The 15,576-nt window shown below is 45.4% G+C and overlaps 1 protein-coding gene across 1 annotated transcript in view; it reads right to left on the bottom strand.

The window, feature by feature from the left end:
• DPYSL2 (dihydropyrimidinase like 2) overlaps nucleotides 1–2,773 on the bottom strand; it is a 56,260-nt gene extending 53,487 nt beyond the window's left edge. The window contains exons 1-2 of the mRNA XM_049830985.1: nucleotides 2,660–2,773; nucleotides 1,341–1,710 (exon numbers count right to left, since the gene is read on the bottom strand). Coding sequence (XP_049686942.1) covers nucleotides 1,341–1,691 — 351 coding nt within the window. The 5' untranslated portion in view covers nucleotides 1,692–1,710; nucleotides 2,660–2,773. The remainder of the gene's footprint in view (nucleotides 1–1,340; nucleotides 1,711–2,659) is intronic.
• Between the last annotated feature and the right edge of the window lie 12,803 nt (nucleotides 2,774–15,576).

Here is a 15,576-nt window from a genome sequence, read left to right as displayed (position 1 = left end):
TTGAAGTGGTGTGGAGCATATCCCACTCCTAATTAAAGGTCGGTGCGTACCGCTTCTGAATATCAAGGCCTACCTTTGTGATCTCACTGTAAACAGCAGTTGTTCACGCATGTAAATATGGCTGGATGGAGCCCTTAGGTTACTGTAGTAGGAAGAAGCAGAGTAGGGTCTGATTTGAGAAGGATGAGTCCCCAGTAATACTCCTAGTAATATTTCCCGTTTCTGAAAGCAGGAGAAAGTGGCGAACAAGCCCATATTATAAATTCCAGGCAGACTTCTGCCCTGTATATGTAGTCCATACCGCTATTAAAAAAATCAGAAGGCACATCCTAGAAACAGTTCCCAGAAGAAAGCACTGCTCTGTAAACCCACTGGTGGACTACTCACAGAAACTCTTTCCCAGTATGCTAGGAGTTTATCGGTTTGCTGGTCGGCGCTTCCTTCATTTCCGCTCTTCCAGCCTATGCATAGGAGCCAGCATTGTCAGAGGAACACACAGAGTATTTCGTGGCTCAGATCTGAATAAAGCTTGCTTAAATCTATTTATCGAGGAAAGCAAAGGTGCACTGTCAGCTAGAGCTATGGATTGAATGGGTTTTGCCTCAGGAAGAGGATAGGCTTTATTACACCGTGACACATACAGAGAGCGAGAAAATAGCTTCAGGAGTCTTAAAAGACTGGGAGGAGTTCAGCGGGTTTCTAAGAGAACGCCACATTCCTGTGAAAGTCCCAGATCTTCCTGAGGCAAAAATTCCCACTGTAGCCAGAGGCCTTGATCAAAATTGGTATTGAAATACAGCTCCCAGGGGTCACTCTGGAGTCTGTCCTCCCCTGGGAGGAGGGGGTAGGAGTTTCCCCTGGAAGAAGCCTGCAGGGATTTAATCCCTGTAGGTGGAGGCTCATTGATGCTCTTTTGCTAACAATTGCATTTCTGTTCCCGTGAGCTGCGTTCACTAGCTGGGTGGGGCATTTTGCTACCGTTGTGCTGGGGGAAATCGCCCAAGAAACAAAAAAGTCAGTCTCTATCACCAAATAGGAAGGCAGGGCAGGGAAAGGGAGAATGTTTGCGGGTGCGGGGGCTCCTTTCTTCTTCTGCCCTCTTCCCTGCGCACATACACACACACCTGCAGAGAGCACACGGATAACGTTAGACGTCTGTCTGGCAAGAAGGCTCTAGGAGAGATGCTGCTTCTTAGAGGAAGACACTGACTGCCACACACACGCAAGTGATATAAAAGCAAAAAACTGCAGGGTGGAAAGGATACATCCCTTCTGCAGCCTATTACATGTTCGAGTTGCATCTCTCACACGCACACATACATCTATATATGTGTACCCACCTTATCATTTAGGTTCTGCAGCGCCTCCTTCCCAGTGGCACTCCTGATCTCCACCTTTCTCCCGAAATCAACAGATGGTTCCCCTCCCTTCCCGCTCTGCCTGGAATAGACAGATTGAGCATCCGGACCCAGGTGGGCAACGTCCTTCTGCTTTGCCACGACTTTGTTAGATCCGCGGCCCACCGAGAGGGAGTCGAAGTCGATGGTCTTGTTCTCCAGGGAGCCTTCCACCGGGCAGAACATGCCACAGAATTTCTGCCGGGGCTTGGGACTGCCCGAGCCCAGGTTTTTGAAGAAGGCTGGCACTTCTTCTTCCTCGCCCTGCCGGCCAGACTGCTTCCTCTCAGCCATGGCTTGTGTGGTCTCTCTGCTAAGGGAAAATAATAACAGCGGTAACCAGGAGGATCCTTCACACACACATGCACACACACGAAAGGAGGAGAGGGGGGAGAAAAAGAGAAGAAAGAAAAAAAAAAAGAGAGATCGCTCTGGGTCCTAGAGATACGGCAACATCAATTGCAAAGGGCTGTGCCTGGCAGATCCCCTGCCCCCATCGGTACAATATAGCCTGTGGCTCGCTCTGTTTTCTTTGATGCAGTGCAAAGTTGAGGGAAGATTGGGGCAGATCCTGCTGCAATCAAGGGAGGAGGTTTCAAGTTCCCAGCATCCAGATGGGGAGGGAGGGAAAAGGAGAGAGAGGAGAAGAAGAAAAAAAAAAAAAAAAAAAAAAAAAAATCCTCACTCTGCAGCAGAAACTGAGGACTGATCCGGAAGTGATGCGACTGGTGAATTGGCAAATGGACTCGATCAGGTTGGAGCAACAGCCCCCATCACACACACCCTTTCCCCCCCTCCCCTTCCCCAGCGTGCTGCTACCGCTACAAGTTGTACAGAGGCTGATGGGGACTGAGCACCCCCCTCACCTCCGGCTGCTCTGGAGGCGTGTTCCCAAGGCAGGGGAGAAAGGATCTCTTCCTTCCTCCCACCACCCTTTCCCCTTCCTCCCCTAGCCCCGCAATGGTGGAGTCAGGGAGTGCTCCGGGAATCCTATTGTTCCTCACTTTTCTCAAAGCAGCGGAGCCGGAGGGCGGGGAGCAGATGAGATCGCGGTTGGGTTAGTGGGGCTAGCGGGAGGCAAAATGCTGACTCATCTTTCTGGGTTTTGGGGCATCGCTGGTGCCGTGACTCGGCTTAGACCCTCTTCAGGGAGGAAAAGGGTCGATGGATGGCACTGGAGAGAGAATGAGGAAGAGAGACAGACGGGAGAGGGGTGTGGGAACCGAGGGAGAGAGGACAACGAGCCGTTAACCGAGACTTACCTCCAGGAGCCGAAATTAGTGACCTTGCGAGTCAATTAAGCCTCTGCAATGCCAGCAGCCCCCAGTCCCTCCCTGCGGGGGATCAGGCGAGGCAGCCAAAGGCGGCTCCGGCTGAACACAGGTTTCTAGAGGAGGAGACAGAGCAGCAGCAGCAGCAGCCCCTTGCCTCCCCGCTCTTACCCATGCCCACAGCCTCCCTGCGCTGGGAGACGGAGGCAAAGGCGGAGGCGAGCGAGAAAGCGAGGGGCCGAGGGGGGCCGGGGCCGAGGGGGGGCCGGGGCCGGGCGAGCCCCCCCCCCGGGCCGGGCCGGGCCGCCGGCGCTGTCCCTTCAGCACCACCCGCGCCCGGCCCCGAGAGCCGGCCCGGGGCCCAAAGCCAAGCCCGGGGCGGGGGGGGGGGGGGGGGGGCTCAAAACCAGGCTCGAGGGGGGCTCAGAGCCACGTCCAGACACTCGCCACTCGCCCCCCCGCCAGCCCCCTTTGCGCCACGCAGCGCCTTGCATGAGCCGCTGGGCTCGAACACACCCTCCTGCTCTTCGTGGCTGGTACATGGGTCAGGGATTCTTTTTGGTTTGGTTTTTTGTTTTTTGGGTTTTTTTTAACTTATTCTCTCGGGTTTGTACCTAAATAAACCGCTCCGGCGGCTGGCGGTGCGGAGGGTGGTTTGGCTTAGTCATTTCCGAAGGGCTTGTTTCAGGAGAGTACACCCAACGGCCCTGCGAGTCCAGCTGAGGCTGTGTACGTGGGAGGAGAGACATTTTTATCACAAAGGTAAGTGGTGCAGCACACAATAGGTTTAGCTTGGCTGTCTCCACCTGATACGTGTTATTAACACCGCTACTCTGGGTCCTTAAGGCTAATCCATATGCAATATTGCTCTGAACCAAACCCAATCACCAAGGTGTTTATTACTATGCATTATTCATCGATATGCATCTTTGCACATGCATATATTAAATGTTAATTCAGAAGCATCTGTGTCCAAATGGTTACCAAGCACCTTCATAAGATTCAGGCCGGGAAAAAAAATTTTAAAAAATCACCAAAAGCAAAAAATAAATAAATAACAAAAAAAAATGTCAGAGCCCTCTCTCCCTGCAAACCACACCCAAATCAATGCGTTTTTACTAAGGGGTGGAAAAAACCCCAAACCAAGGTCACAACGAAGTGAAGCCCTGTAATAAATGCACAGCACAGTGTTAAAAGACTCGAGACTAAAAGGAAAGAAATAAGCCTGCAGCTTGGCCCTGAAGGATGAAGATGATGTGCTCTGGTAACTAATGAAGGAAGGAGAAATGCAATGACAGAGGCCCTCCAGGGGAAAAGCTCCACCTCCTTCCCCTTCTGGGACCTTAACAGTGGATCAGCCAGGGTTGTAGCCACACTGATCTCAGGTGCTTGGCTGGGGATTGGAGGCCAACATATGGTCTCTCAGGTACGCTGAAGTCCTGTATTATTTAAGGTTTATAAATATTAATAGTCATAGCATTGCTGATCAGGCAGTCCGCAGAAGCTGCAGAGAGTGCTGACAGAGGCCCCAGCAAGCTGAAAGCCTTGATGCGATTGTGTTGACACGTTCTGCAGTTTGCTGAAATGTATGCAGTGGCTTTCAGGGATAGCCTTAAATAAAGCTCATTCACCACTTGGCGCATCCTTGGAAGATGCTCAGATGGCCACAGACACAAGCCTCTGTGGAGGGATGGAAAGAGAATCATCTGCCAATAAGCTAGCCTAGAGGCTCTGAAGCGACTGAGACAAGAACAAAATCCTGCAGACAAGACTGCAACTTCCAAACATTTCGGACCTGATGAAGGTCACTCCCAAAAGCTGAGGTTTCCTATCATACGGATCTGACTCTCTTTTCCAATAAACCCTCAAAACATGGACAACAGTCACATACTGAACAGCCGCCTCCAAGTGTTTCCTCTTTCCACACACTCGAGGACACACTCAGCAGTGTCTTCAGTTATTTTGTGTTCAGCTCCAGTTGCGCTCACGGGAAGTCTATCAAAGACGCCTTACCACCTTACCACAGACTGATCTGTTGAGTCAAACCAAAGATGATTTCAATCACCCATGTGGAAACTCAGGCACTCCAAAAAAAAAAAAAAAAAAAAAAAAAAAAATCACTGAACTACTGAAAGGAATCCTCCTTTGACTGTATTCTCCCTTTTGGATATTTCACAGGGTGTTTGTAGAGTACTCTCTATGTCTTTACGGTCCTTTTACAGACACTGAAAAATACTGGGGTAATCTCAAATGTTTCTATTCCAACCTGTGAAACTCAAGTATCAGACCTTGAGAAATGTCCAGCTGTAGCAAACTCTACTCAATCTTTTTGTTATACTTGAACTGAAACATTTTGATACACCTACATGACTCCACAGCTTTATTCCTAGGACGTTCTTTTTCCCACAGGAAGAGTGCTGTGAGTAAAGCTCAACCAGCCAGTGCACCGAGAACTTAGACCCCCAAAATCACTCTGACTTTGGGACCAGCCATAGAAACTTATTGTCTGCATGAGCCCTGTTGAGCCTCTATGATATGACACACAGGTCTTCTTTAAGTTTCCAGAATTCCCAGCCATATATATATGAGATTCCTTACCAACCTTGTTATCATAAAAAAGCATAGGCTGACGCAACTTACATTTCAGTTTGAGTTTGTTTCCAGCTAGTCATCATGGGACAACTCCTGAGTGGCAATATATTAAACCAGCAACTGGATATGCCCACGCTCTAAGCATGGAAATAACCAAAGTTTGCTGAAAAATCACCAGACACTGATGATCCGTGTGTGCTTAATAATCCCATAGGGCACCTATTTTCACTCTGGACCACATAGATTACTTTGAAAATAACACTGACCCTCATCTGAATTTCATAAACCCAGCATCAATAAGAAAAATTTCTCAGATAACAGATCATACTTAGCCCTGTTAACAACAAAGGTGGAGAAATGCTGAATAGTAACATAAACACAACCTGAGAAACAAATCAGGCCAATTGGAATTACCCTTCTAGCCTTCACTCTCCTTGCAGCAGATTTCCTGTTCCAACCCTGTAACGAGCATTAATTGGTTCTTGCAATATTACAGTGATACAGGTATGCATAGCAGAATAACTAACTTGAACACTTATTTGCAGATAAACTATTTAGCACTACATGAAAAAATTAGATAATTTTATCAGCTAACATTATCCACACATCATATAATAAAAGGAACGAAAGGAATCGCAACATCAGGTTTTCTTAACATCGTAGCACTCTGGACACTTCTGGGCGAGTGACTTCTAGCAGTAATATCTCAACACTGCGAAAAAGGAAAGTGATGAATAGAGAGCTTGCACAGCCTGCCCAGAACTGCAGAGGAAAGCAGTGGCAGAACTGGCTTAATTTAAGATTCTTTTATGCTAGTGCTCAAAAGTCCTAAGTGACATAAGTACTCACTACCTTAAGCACTGCAGCACCACATGACAAAAGACAATCCCTGCCTGGGGATTTGCCCTGGCAAGACAAGAAAAAGGACCTCATGAAGAGCACGAGGATTTCACAAGGATCCTTTTGCAAAATAATTTTATACTGATATAGAGGGGAAAATGTGAACACAAAGATATGAAGTAGGCAGGCTTCTCATCAAACAAGTGGAAAGTTAGGTCTCTCTACTTACGTGCTAATACTCCCTCCACGCTACAGTGCTCCGTCATCTGTGGCCTGCCTGGAAAAACTCAGGAGCATAGGACTGCTTCACTAATCTGCATCGCATCAATGGCTCTAGCGATTTCTGATCTCCTATTCTGTCTGGCCGAGATGTGCCAACTTACTTCTCATGCATAAAATGATGAATGACGCTTTATTACATTTCATTGCCATAGTTACTTACACATGCAGGGTAAGGCTGAACAACCAGACATGGTTTGATTCAGAAACAATGAAATATAGGCTCTATGTTGCTTTATTTGCCTACCATCCTAAGGTGAGGCAATTGCTGCAAATCCAGAATTTCCTTCATGATTTCAAGATTAAGAACCCAGCCAGAAATTACAGCAGTATATTCTGCCATTAAATTGCCATTACTAAAATAAATTACAGCAACTACTTCCAAATCTGGGGCTCTTCCTATTGCAAATAATTAATTATTAATACTTCCAGTGGGTGCAAAATTTATCACGCAAGGCAGGATCCCATTGAAATTTGGGTATTTGCAAAAGCAGAACTCCACAAAACCTACATTCTCCAGTGAAAATGAGCAAAGAGACCAGTACGAGCCACCACGCCATCTTAAGGCATGGCTTACAGAACTCTAGCCTGGACCCCCCATAGGACACGGCCCCTAAGATCTAGCCAGGGCCAGGGTTTTCATGACATTGCGTGATATTACAACTAGATATTCATCCAGATATCTGGCAGATAATCACGAACATAACAAGCCCCTCTGCACAGGGGAGATCTACCTGTCCCTGGCTGCGGAGGTGCCGTGCACAATGCCTCCAACAGCCCTGAGGAGCACAGGTCAAAGCCTGACCAGGGAAAGCTGCAGCTATCCATACAAATGAAGTAGGTATATGTGCCAAACCATGGGCTTAGGCTAGCTGAAGCACAGCTGACAGGAGAAAATTCAAGTGAAATACTAGACATTTTGAAGTCAATGACAATCTTGCAATTAAGTTTCATTGGGTCACAAATTAAGAGTAGAGTTTTATCCTCAGAATCAAATCAAGTTGATACCATGCTTTCACCTGGGTCCACGGAGGGGACACTCTGTCGTGAAGTTAGGTAATTGCTTTTACTGAATGTAGAAGAAAGACTTAATGATGCCTGGGAGCATTGGGCTAAAAGCAGAGATCCAACGACCACTCTTAAATACACTAGCAAGTGATTTTCAAAGAGAAGCTGAACGGAGCCCGAATATAAATCCATAACCAAATTTCAAGGATGCTCAGAGCAAGGGCTTGGGATAGCCTGTGCTGACCTCTGCAACCATCACTGCTTACAAATTTATGCAGCCCTTAAAAATACCAACTCGTTGCATGTGCCACTGCAATAGCCTGTGAACTTCCCTGCCTGACCGCAAGCTGGAAAAGCCATCTTTCTTCTCTCTGGTTGTTGCCTTACTGATTGCTGATCCCTGCATCTGACCCTGTAATTTTCATTTTCTAAGGTGGAGGCTCAGTATCAAGAGGTGGCAGTGAATAACTTGATTTCCAGAATATTCCTTGAACATTGAGAATCAAACTAAACCCTAAAATGCTTCATTAGGTTGGAATTGTTCTAGCATAGCACAAAAACTGAAAGACCAAGTTGTCTACAGAGAAATCACTAACCAGCTTTCCTTTGGGATATGATAATTGCTAGAGTGGTTGACAGCTTTTCTTGGCTTTGCGCACTCAAAGACGAGACACATTATTTCAGAAACATTAAAGACCAGAAGAAAGTCTTTTGATACATGAGTAACATCCATTCAAATGCTGAAACAAAGCTCATTTATTTCCACGGTCCTTTTTATTTCTGCTTATCCTATGCCTCTCTTTTGCTTTATGGTTTTGTCCTCAGCAACCTCAACTAACGTAAACCAGCCCTGGTGAATTTCTGCCAATCAAGGTTTGTTGCCAGTGGGTTTTAGTCCATGAAAACAGATGGTTTGAAAGCCACATTGTGCCACCGTGCCCACAGCCAATAGTACAAATATTTAGTCAATTAGAAGGGGATTTTCCAAAGGCACAAATGGGAATTAGGCACACAACTCCCATTGACTTCCAGAGGGAGTGGAGAGCCTCGCTGCCTTCAAAATCTCTCCTTACTAATTCAGTCTTTATAAAATAAATGCATGTGAAAGGTACCAGCCTGCTCTGAAATCAGACATTTTTCAGCTATTCCCAGGATGATAATCATGGATAGGAGCAATAGGGATCTCTCTGAAGTGTTTAGTATTTAAGACAAAAGTTCCAGCAAAACTGCTGATTTCATTATAAGGTCCCTAAATGTCCTGTGACATTTTGAAGCCTTGCAATAGGTTGTGTGGATTGATTACGGCTGAGAATTGAGGTACGCTTCTTCCAGACAGCGTCATTAAGAGAACTCACCCGTCTAACCACAAAAAGGCATCATTAAATATTAACATCTCCGCTGAACACCTCTCTAAGAATATGACAGCTACTGGCTTACCACCATTAAAATCTGTATGGAACTGGGACTTGACAGGAAATAGCTATTGATTCGTGCCCTGGAAATTATTTACAATTTTGCCAGCATTTTTCCTAAAGGACCCAAAATGGACAACGACAATCTTTACTATTGCAACATGGCTTAAAATAGAGACCTTCCAAGTCAAGGGAGCTCCAGTCAAAAAGCAAAGGAGAAGAATGGGTGAATATTACCATTTATGTCCTGTCACTGGGTTCCTCTTAGACTGCTCTCTATCTCTCCAGATAAGATCTTTCCATTGCAAGCATGCCAGAGCTGTGATCCACATGGCTTCACACACCTTCTAGCACTATGTTAATAAATAATGATGGCAACAATAATAGTAAGGGTCATAAAGCATATCATGCTCTACGAATGATTCACTCATTTGACTTTGAGTGTTACAGCTTTCTGGTTTCCTTTAAGACAGGACACAATAGCACTAAAAATTCAAGTCAGCAGTAAACTCGACATGAGAAGTATTCCAGACTCACAATAAACAAATACTACTTGGCTTAACATGCTGCTATTGTATCGAAGATGCAGTCCAGCTTCACCTTCCCTTTCAACTGCCCTATAATTGCTCTCTCCTGTCCCTGCTATTCCAGGGCAATTCCTGTAGCACTTCCCACTAAGTGGAACTGCCTCCCCATTTATTGGAATGGAAACACTTGACTCTACAGAATATCCTGGGACATCATCTGCTATGCTGCACTCATAATATAGGATGATGGGCTCAGAGAAGGCTTCCTTGGACACTGAAACCAGTTTTCCGCACTCACAAGCAGCGATGTAATCAACACTTGGATCAGAACTGTGCTTAGAATATTCATTACGCATGCACGCACGCACGTCCCATGAGCACAGAAATGTTTCCCCTACCTCTTATCAGAGACTCAAGACTTTACACTGCAGAGATCTGAACTACGCAAGTTAAAAGAAAAGAGAGGAAGGGCGCACCCAGGGTCCAGCTAAAGAAGGGATGCTGGATGAAAATGCCCAGGTGAGTTCAGAAGACGTTACTTATGCTGATGGTCCTGTTTATCAACAGCACTGGATGAAAGCTCTGCCAGCTCATAGCACAAAAGCATCTTACCATTAAGCGGCATTAAGCAGCTTCACCTCATGCACTCTGTGTTTGGTGATGGCTTTAGAGCCTATTTTAAACACATCGCACCAGTCTGCACAGGTAGGCATTTAGAATACAGCTCTGAATACCCTGTTAATCATGTTTACACACACGCAATGACTGACTTTGTGAACTCAAGGGGAGAGAAAGGGGAAGTCCATTGATAAAGGCAAATAGGCTGTCATGCTTCATTCTGCAATAAAAATACCAACCAGAGACAATAATACAGAAGATGGAATCACTACACTGGAAAGCTAATGAACTTTGTGGCTAAGCTGGGCCACCAGCTGATACCATTTTCAACTGCAAAAACAGGGAATAACCCTACTAAGGCAAATAGATTTGCAAGTAGTGCAACACTTTCAAGTGAAACAGAACTAAAGCTTTCCAATATGCTCCATATTACTACTGCAGCATGTCATGTACTACAGAATATTATAAACAGGCACAGAGGACCCGGTCGTTTCCAAAGGTCTCAAGCAAAGATATTCTTGATGACCAGTGTTTCAGGGGACATGCTGAACTGGGATTCAGTTCAATGGCAGCAAGAAGAATGTGAAGGACAAATAGTTAAACAAAAATTTCATGCTGGAAATTTCAAAGCAAAAATCAAATCAAGTTCACTTTTCTTCCTTGTTTTTACAAAGGTTTCTCTTCCCTCCAAGTGTGATGTCTGGGAGAACCAATGCTAACTATTAAGACGCATTGGTGTTGCTGAATTTAAAAGTTCAGCTAAGAAGAAAAAGCTTCAAGCAGAAACCTGCCCTGGGCTGTCTCTGTATTGCTCAGTTTCTTCATTTTGCTGACACAGCTTGAAAACCTCACCAGGCCATAGGGCCCAGCAGGAAAGAGTTCAGTCACTTCTGAAGAAGCCTTCAGCTAAGCACTCATACGAGGCACCAAAAATCATTTGTCATTTTTGAAAATCTCATTACATTTTAAACAGAGAGGACAGACAAAGGCAGCTTTATTAACCCTACTGTACACATGGGACCTGAGGCATAGATATTCAAATGGCCCACCTAAAACTGCAGAAGCAGCCTGTGACATGGAGCAATAGCAAGACACTGGTCCAGGCTCTTGTTTGTCTGCAGTCAGCCCTATTTGGGGATCCTCCTAGCCACCACCACTGCTCCGTTCACTCTGCCCTCACAGTCTTCAGCCCTTCCTTCTAGGCAGGGGCAGAAGCAGAAAAAAAGCCAGAAATAACAGTAGTGGTAAGAAAGAGGACTAAAACCAGTAACAGCAATGCAAAAGCCAGACCCCTTTGTGCTGCTCTGTAGAACCCATTATGTCTGGGCATGTTGCAGTTGCTGCTAACATGAACCAACATCCTCATGTTGCACTTATTAAATAAATCTAATCTTATTAAACTGCATTACAAGCTTTTATTTCATAAAACTGTGCGCCTCCCAGACCACCCAGAGAATTAACTCCTGAATGGACTACACCTTTCCTCCCCATAGCCTTGCAGAAGGCACTCTTGACAAAACCTTCATCCCTGCCAACTACATCGCTCCCGAAGACCAGAGCCGGCTCAGAGCCCTTCGCACGCATTACAGGCCAAAGCCCTAGACGCAGCTCATTGCTTTGCAGCTGCGACTGTCAGAAAAGGAAACCCCAGCAAGCAGCAATGAGTTCCCTTGAATTAGGGAGGGAGGTGACAGCATGGAGGGTGCTCCGGTGAGGGGATGGGAGAGGCCCTTTGCATCTTGCTGCCATCTGTAGCATACTAATCAGAGGGCTGCCAGCTGCTGCTTTTGAAAGGAACAGTAATGTGTCACCCGCACATGGAGACCTCCTCATCCTCCTCTGCCAGGCTATCCCTGCACAGCCAGAGATATATGCTGGTGTCACAGCCCACCTTCCCGGGGCAGGATGAGGACTGACACACAGGCTGTTTCCCCCACCAGTGAACTGCATACTCTCCTTTAAACAGTAAGGGAGGATGGGAGCATCTGAGATGCTGCTTTAACATCCGCATAAATTTGGTACCGGTGTTTCAAAAAGTAAAAGTGGCATGCCCTCCAATACGGGCTGTATATGTGGAAATATTTGTTTAAAATCATCCCAAGAGCCTGTTGTAATCCAGTGAAAATGCAGGGTATTAATAACTCCTTCCAGAAGAGCAGTACCAAGAGGTCAGGCTCTGTGTTGCATTCTGTGCAAAACAGCCTTTCCTCCCCCATTGTATGCTGGGATTTTGTTTTAATGATCTGAGGTCAGCATGAAACAATTTGTTAAACAAACTTCAGTGAATCAAAATGTAAAATTTCAGACTGACCTGCCTTCCATCTGATATGAAACATCTCTTTGGGGGGCTAAGCAGTTTTTTTTAAGGTTGAGTTGTAATTTTCATAGGATCAAAAGGAAATGTTTGCATAGAAAGACATTCTGACTTCAAAATGAAGAACTGCAGTTTTTCAAGAACCAGCATGAATATTTTAACCCTTTAAAAAGAGGGAAAAAAAAAAAGAAAGAAATTCTCTCTTAAACATTTGGACAAAGTGTTCAAATCCATTTTAAGCATAGGTTAGATATTTACTTCACACATTGGATAAAGAATATTCACAAAGGTCTCACACTGTAACCAGTACAAATCACTAGCATGGACAATGCCCAGACCCAAGCCAGTTTAGCTGAGCTGACATCTGGAAGACACACAAAGTCAGGGAATGCCCCAGGGATCGCAGCATTGCCAACACTACCCCTCTGCAACTGTAAGAACATTTCCAAACAATGAGCGTGGCTTCAGTATCTAACTCTGACAACAATGCTCTAAGGAAGAAACACATTACTCTTCAGCAGCTTCAACACTGATACGCAAAAGAAAACAGATCACACCTGCATCTCCTGACCGATCTGTGCATCTCCTTGCAAACAACCAGCCTGGATTCAGAAACACGCGATGGCCTCAGCAGCACTGGTAGAGCAGTTCTCCCATGGAGACTTAAGCTACCGTTCAGGTGTTTTGCAGGATTCAGTGCTCCACACTTTTAAGTCTGAGCCCCAGAATATGGCAGAATTCTCCCCAGGTCCATTAGTCCCCAATTAGTTTTTCATCTGGATCAGTTTTTCCAGTTTTACAGAGGAAAAAACAAACAAAATCTCCCTCAAATTACTCACCATTTTCTTTCCCAAACAGAAGCCAACAAATTAGCATTACAGTGGGAAATATGCACTGGCCGCTCTACAATTTCCTGTTTGCTTTGCTAATGTGTGCAAATGTAAGAGTTAGGCAGAGGACTGTAACCTGCAAGGCTTCTTTGGCTAGGTACTGCAGTGAAATAAATACACACACTTGAGTGAGTCTTTACAAGCAAACCAGCCTACTTTAGCACACTTACTTCTCTGTTCTTATAGTGCATACCAAAACCTGCCAAGAGAAGGAGCATTGTCAGTTGTCTGCTGTACCAGAGGGGGAATGAAAACTTAGGCTCCCCGCCTGGCTCTGCAACTGACTTGCTCTGTGACTTTCAGCATGTCACCGCATTCACCTGTGCCTGTAAGTGGCAATAATACTAATTATCTGCAAAGATGATAGCTTCATTAATTCTTTAGTGAGTAGAAAATTATTTCAGATATGAGGATTAAAGTAAAAAAACCCAGTAACAAAATGAAATTACATAAGTGGTCTACTGCATTATACACTAATTAATCAGCATCTCAAAAATCAGGTTTGAGAAACGTTAGTGCTAAGGTAAGCAATTATTTTCTAATAAGAACGTGTGCACAACTTAGCACAAACAGTATACCCATCATCTGAAAATCCATGAAAGTCTAGTCAGCTCGGAGGAGCAGGATTTTAAATCACATCATTTTCCAAAAGATCTCTCTCTTTCAATTCAAGGTAGGACAGATTCTGTGGGCCTGAAATATATTCACGCCCTAGAACTTCAACAAGCAGCAGCAAAATTCAACTTAAGGCAAATCTTGAAAATTGTTTCAACAGCACCTTGGGCAGCATGGGGGGATAAACTTTTTGGACATGCAGTAAAGATGCTCTAACTGAGGATAAATTGCAGGGTGCTGGGAGGAAATGGTTACCACTATCTCTAGGATAATTAAGTTGGAAAGCTGGGTTTGATTCCTACATGAGAACCCGAGGAACGCTGTCTCTGGAAACCCATCTTATTAGGGACAATAATTCAGTGTCTCTCTTGCCTGCGACCGTCTCCTCCAGCATCCTTTTTTTGGTAGCTATCTGTGTACGTATAGCCTCTAGCACTAGGTCATTTTCAAGGTCACGTCATTTTGGTAATGTTCTAAATGAAAATTGTTGATGTGCCAGCATCCCCAAATTCCTGAGCTCTTTCCCCACTTCTGATGTTCATTTGTTTGACTTGAGCCAGCCATTTCCCTTCTGTGGGATCCATCTACACATTTGTTAAATGGCAGCGATAATACTGACCTGCTGCTCACAACTGGTTAAAGAATAGATTTACCCGTGCTTTATGCTGTTTTCCATGGTAGCAGCAAGTCCCAGGGGAGAGCGTGCTGGCAGAAGGAAAAGAGCTGCATTGTGTCTGGAGAGGGGATGCCTGGATTGTGATAAAAGAAGACAAAGTCAGCCTTCAGAGCCCAGCACTGGTAGCTGCTGAACCCCACTGGCTGTCGTTCATCTCGCAAAACCACTAGAAACTGCCACTTCCCAAAGACGCCCAGCGCTCCCTCCTCCAAAGCTCCAGACCTTTGCCTGTATAAAGCTGCTTGCTCCAAATTTCTCCTCTTTGTGTACAATGACCATATGGCGTGTTGTTGAATGCACAGAGACAAAAGGAAGAAAACACAGGCTCACAAAGGAACCCCCAGCTAAAAAGCACCATCCATTCATGGGTTAAAAATGAAAGCAAGCCTTGAGGATGTTTGAAACAGCAGGGTATCAGCTGGAGCCTGCACGGAGGCTTTTCCCATTGCCATTCATAACAAAATCAGGAGGCAGAAAGTTACTATAGCAATGGCAACAGAATGCGGAATGGGTGCTCTTCAGAAGGCAGGAAGAGCTCTTAAAGAAATGCAAGGGTCTGTTTCTCTTCATCCTTCGGTTCTGCCAAACACAGATCAGCTCCAGTTCGCCAATGCGCGCACACACACACGCCCCCCCATAATACTTACTGTAGATCACCTAATTTTAGCTTCAACAGCTTAAACAACCCTGAAACGAGGCCCAGCTGAAAACAATAGACAACCATCCACCCACTCGCTCTCCAGGTAACCCACGGTTGCACAATAAAAAGGCTGGGCTCACTTTATATGATGAAAAGCACTGGGCAGTAAAAACATCTGTGGCCACAGACCCCTCCACTAATGCCTTTGTTCCGACAGTTTATCATGCGTAGAGCTTTGGAACAGATTTGTCCACTTCCAACACGTTAGAAGTTTTGCTGGTGGATGGATGTGATCACACCGGCCAGCAGCGTGACAAGCGCATTGCAAGGGATCCTGCAGCACACATGTTCGGGATCAGACTCAAACCTTGCCATAAGATTACCTGCACAGCTGGACCCAGTGACTGACTTAACCCCTACAAAAAGATTCGACACAACTAAGGCTTAAGCAACACACGAGTCCTGGACGTGGCCGATCTGAAATGAATGCAACAATG

This window comes from Accipiter gentilis, chromosome 28, assembly GCF_929443795.1.
Source record: "Accipiter gentilis chromosome 28, bAccGen1.1, whole genome shotgun sequence".
Lineage (NCBI taxonomy): Eukaryota > Metazoa > Chordata > Aves > Accipitriformes > Accipitridae > Astur > Astur gentilis.
Note: the sequence above shows the minus strand (reverse complement) of the source record. Positions and strands in the feature narration are given on the sequence as shown.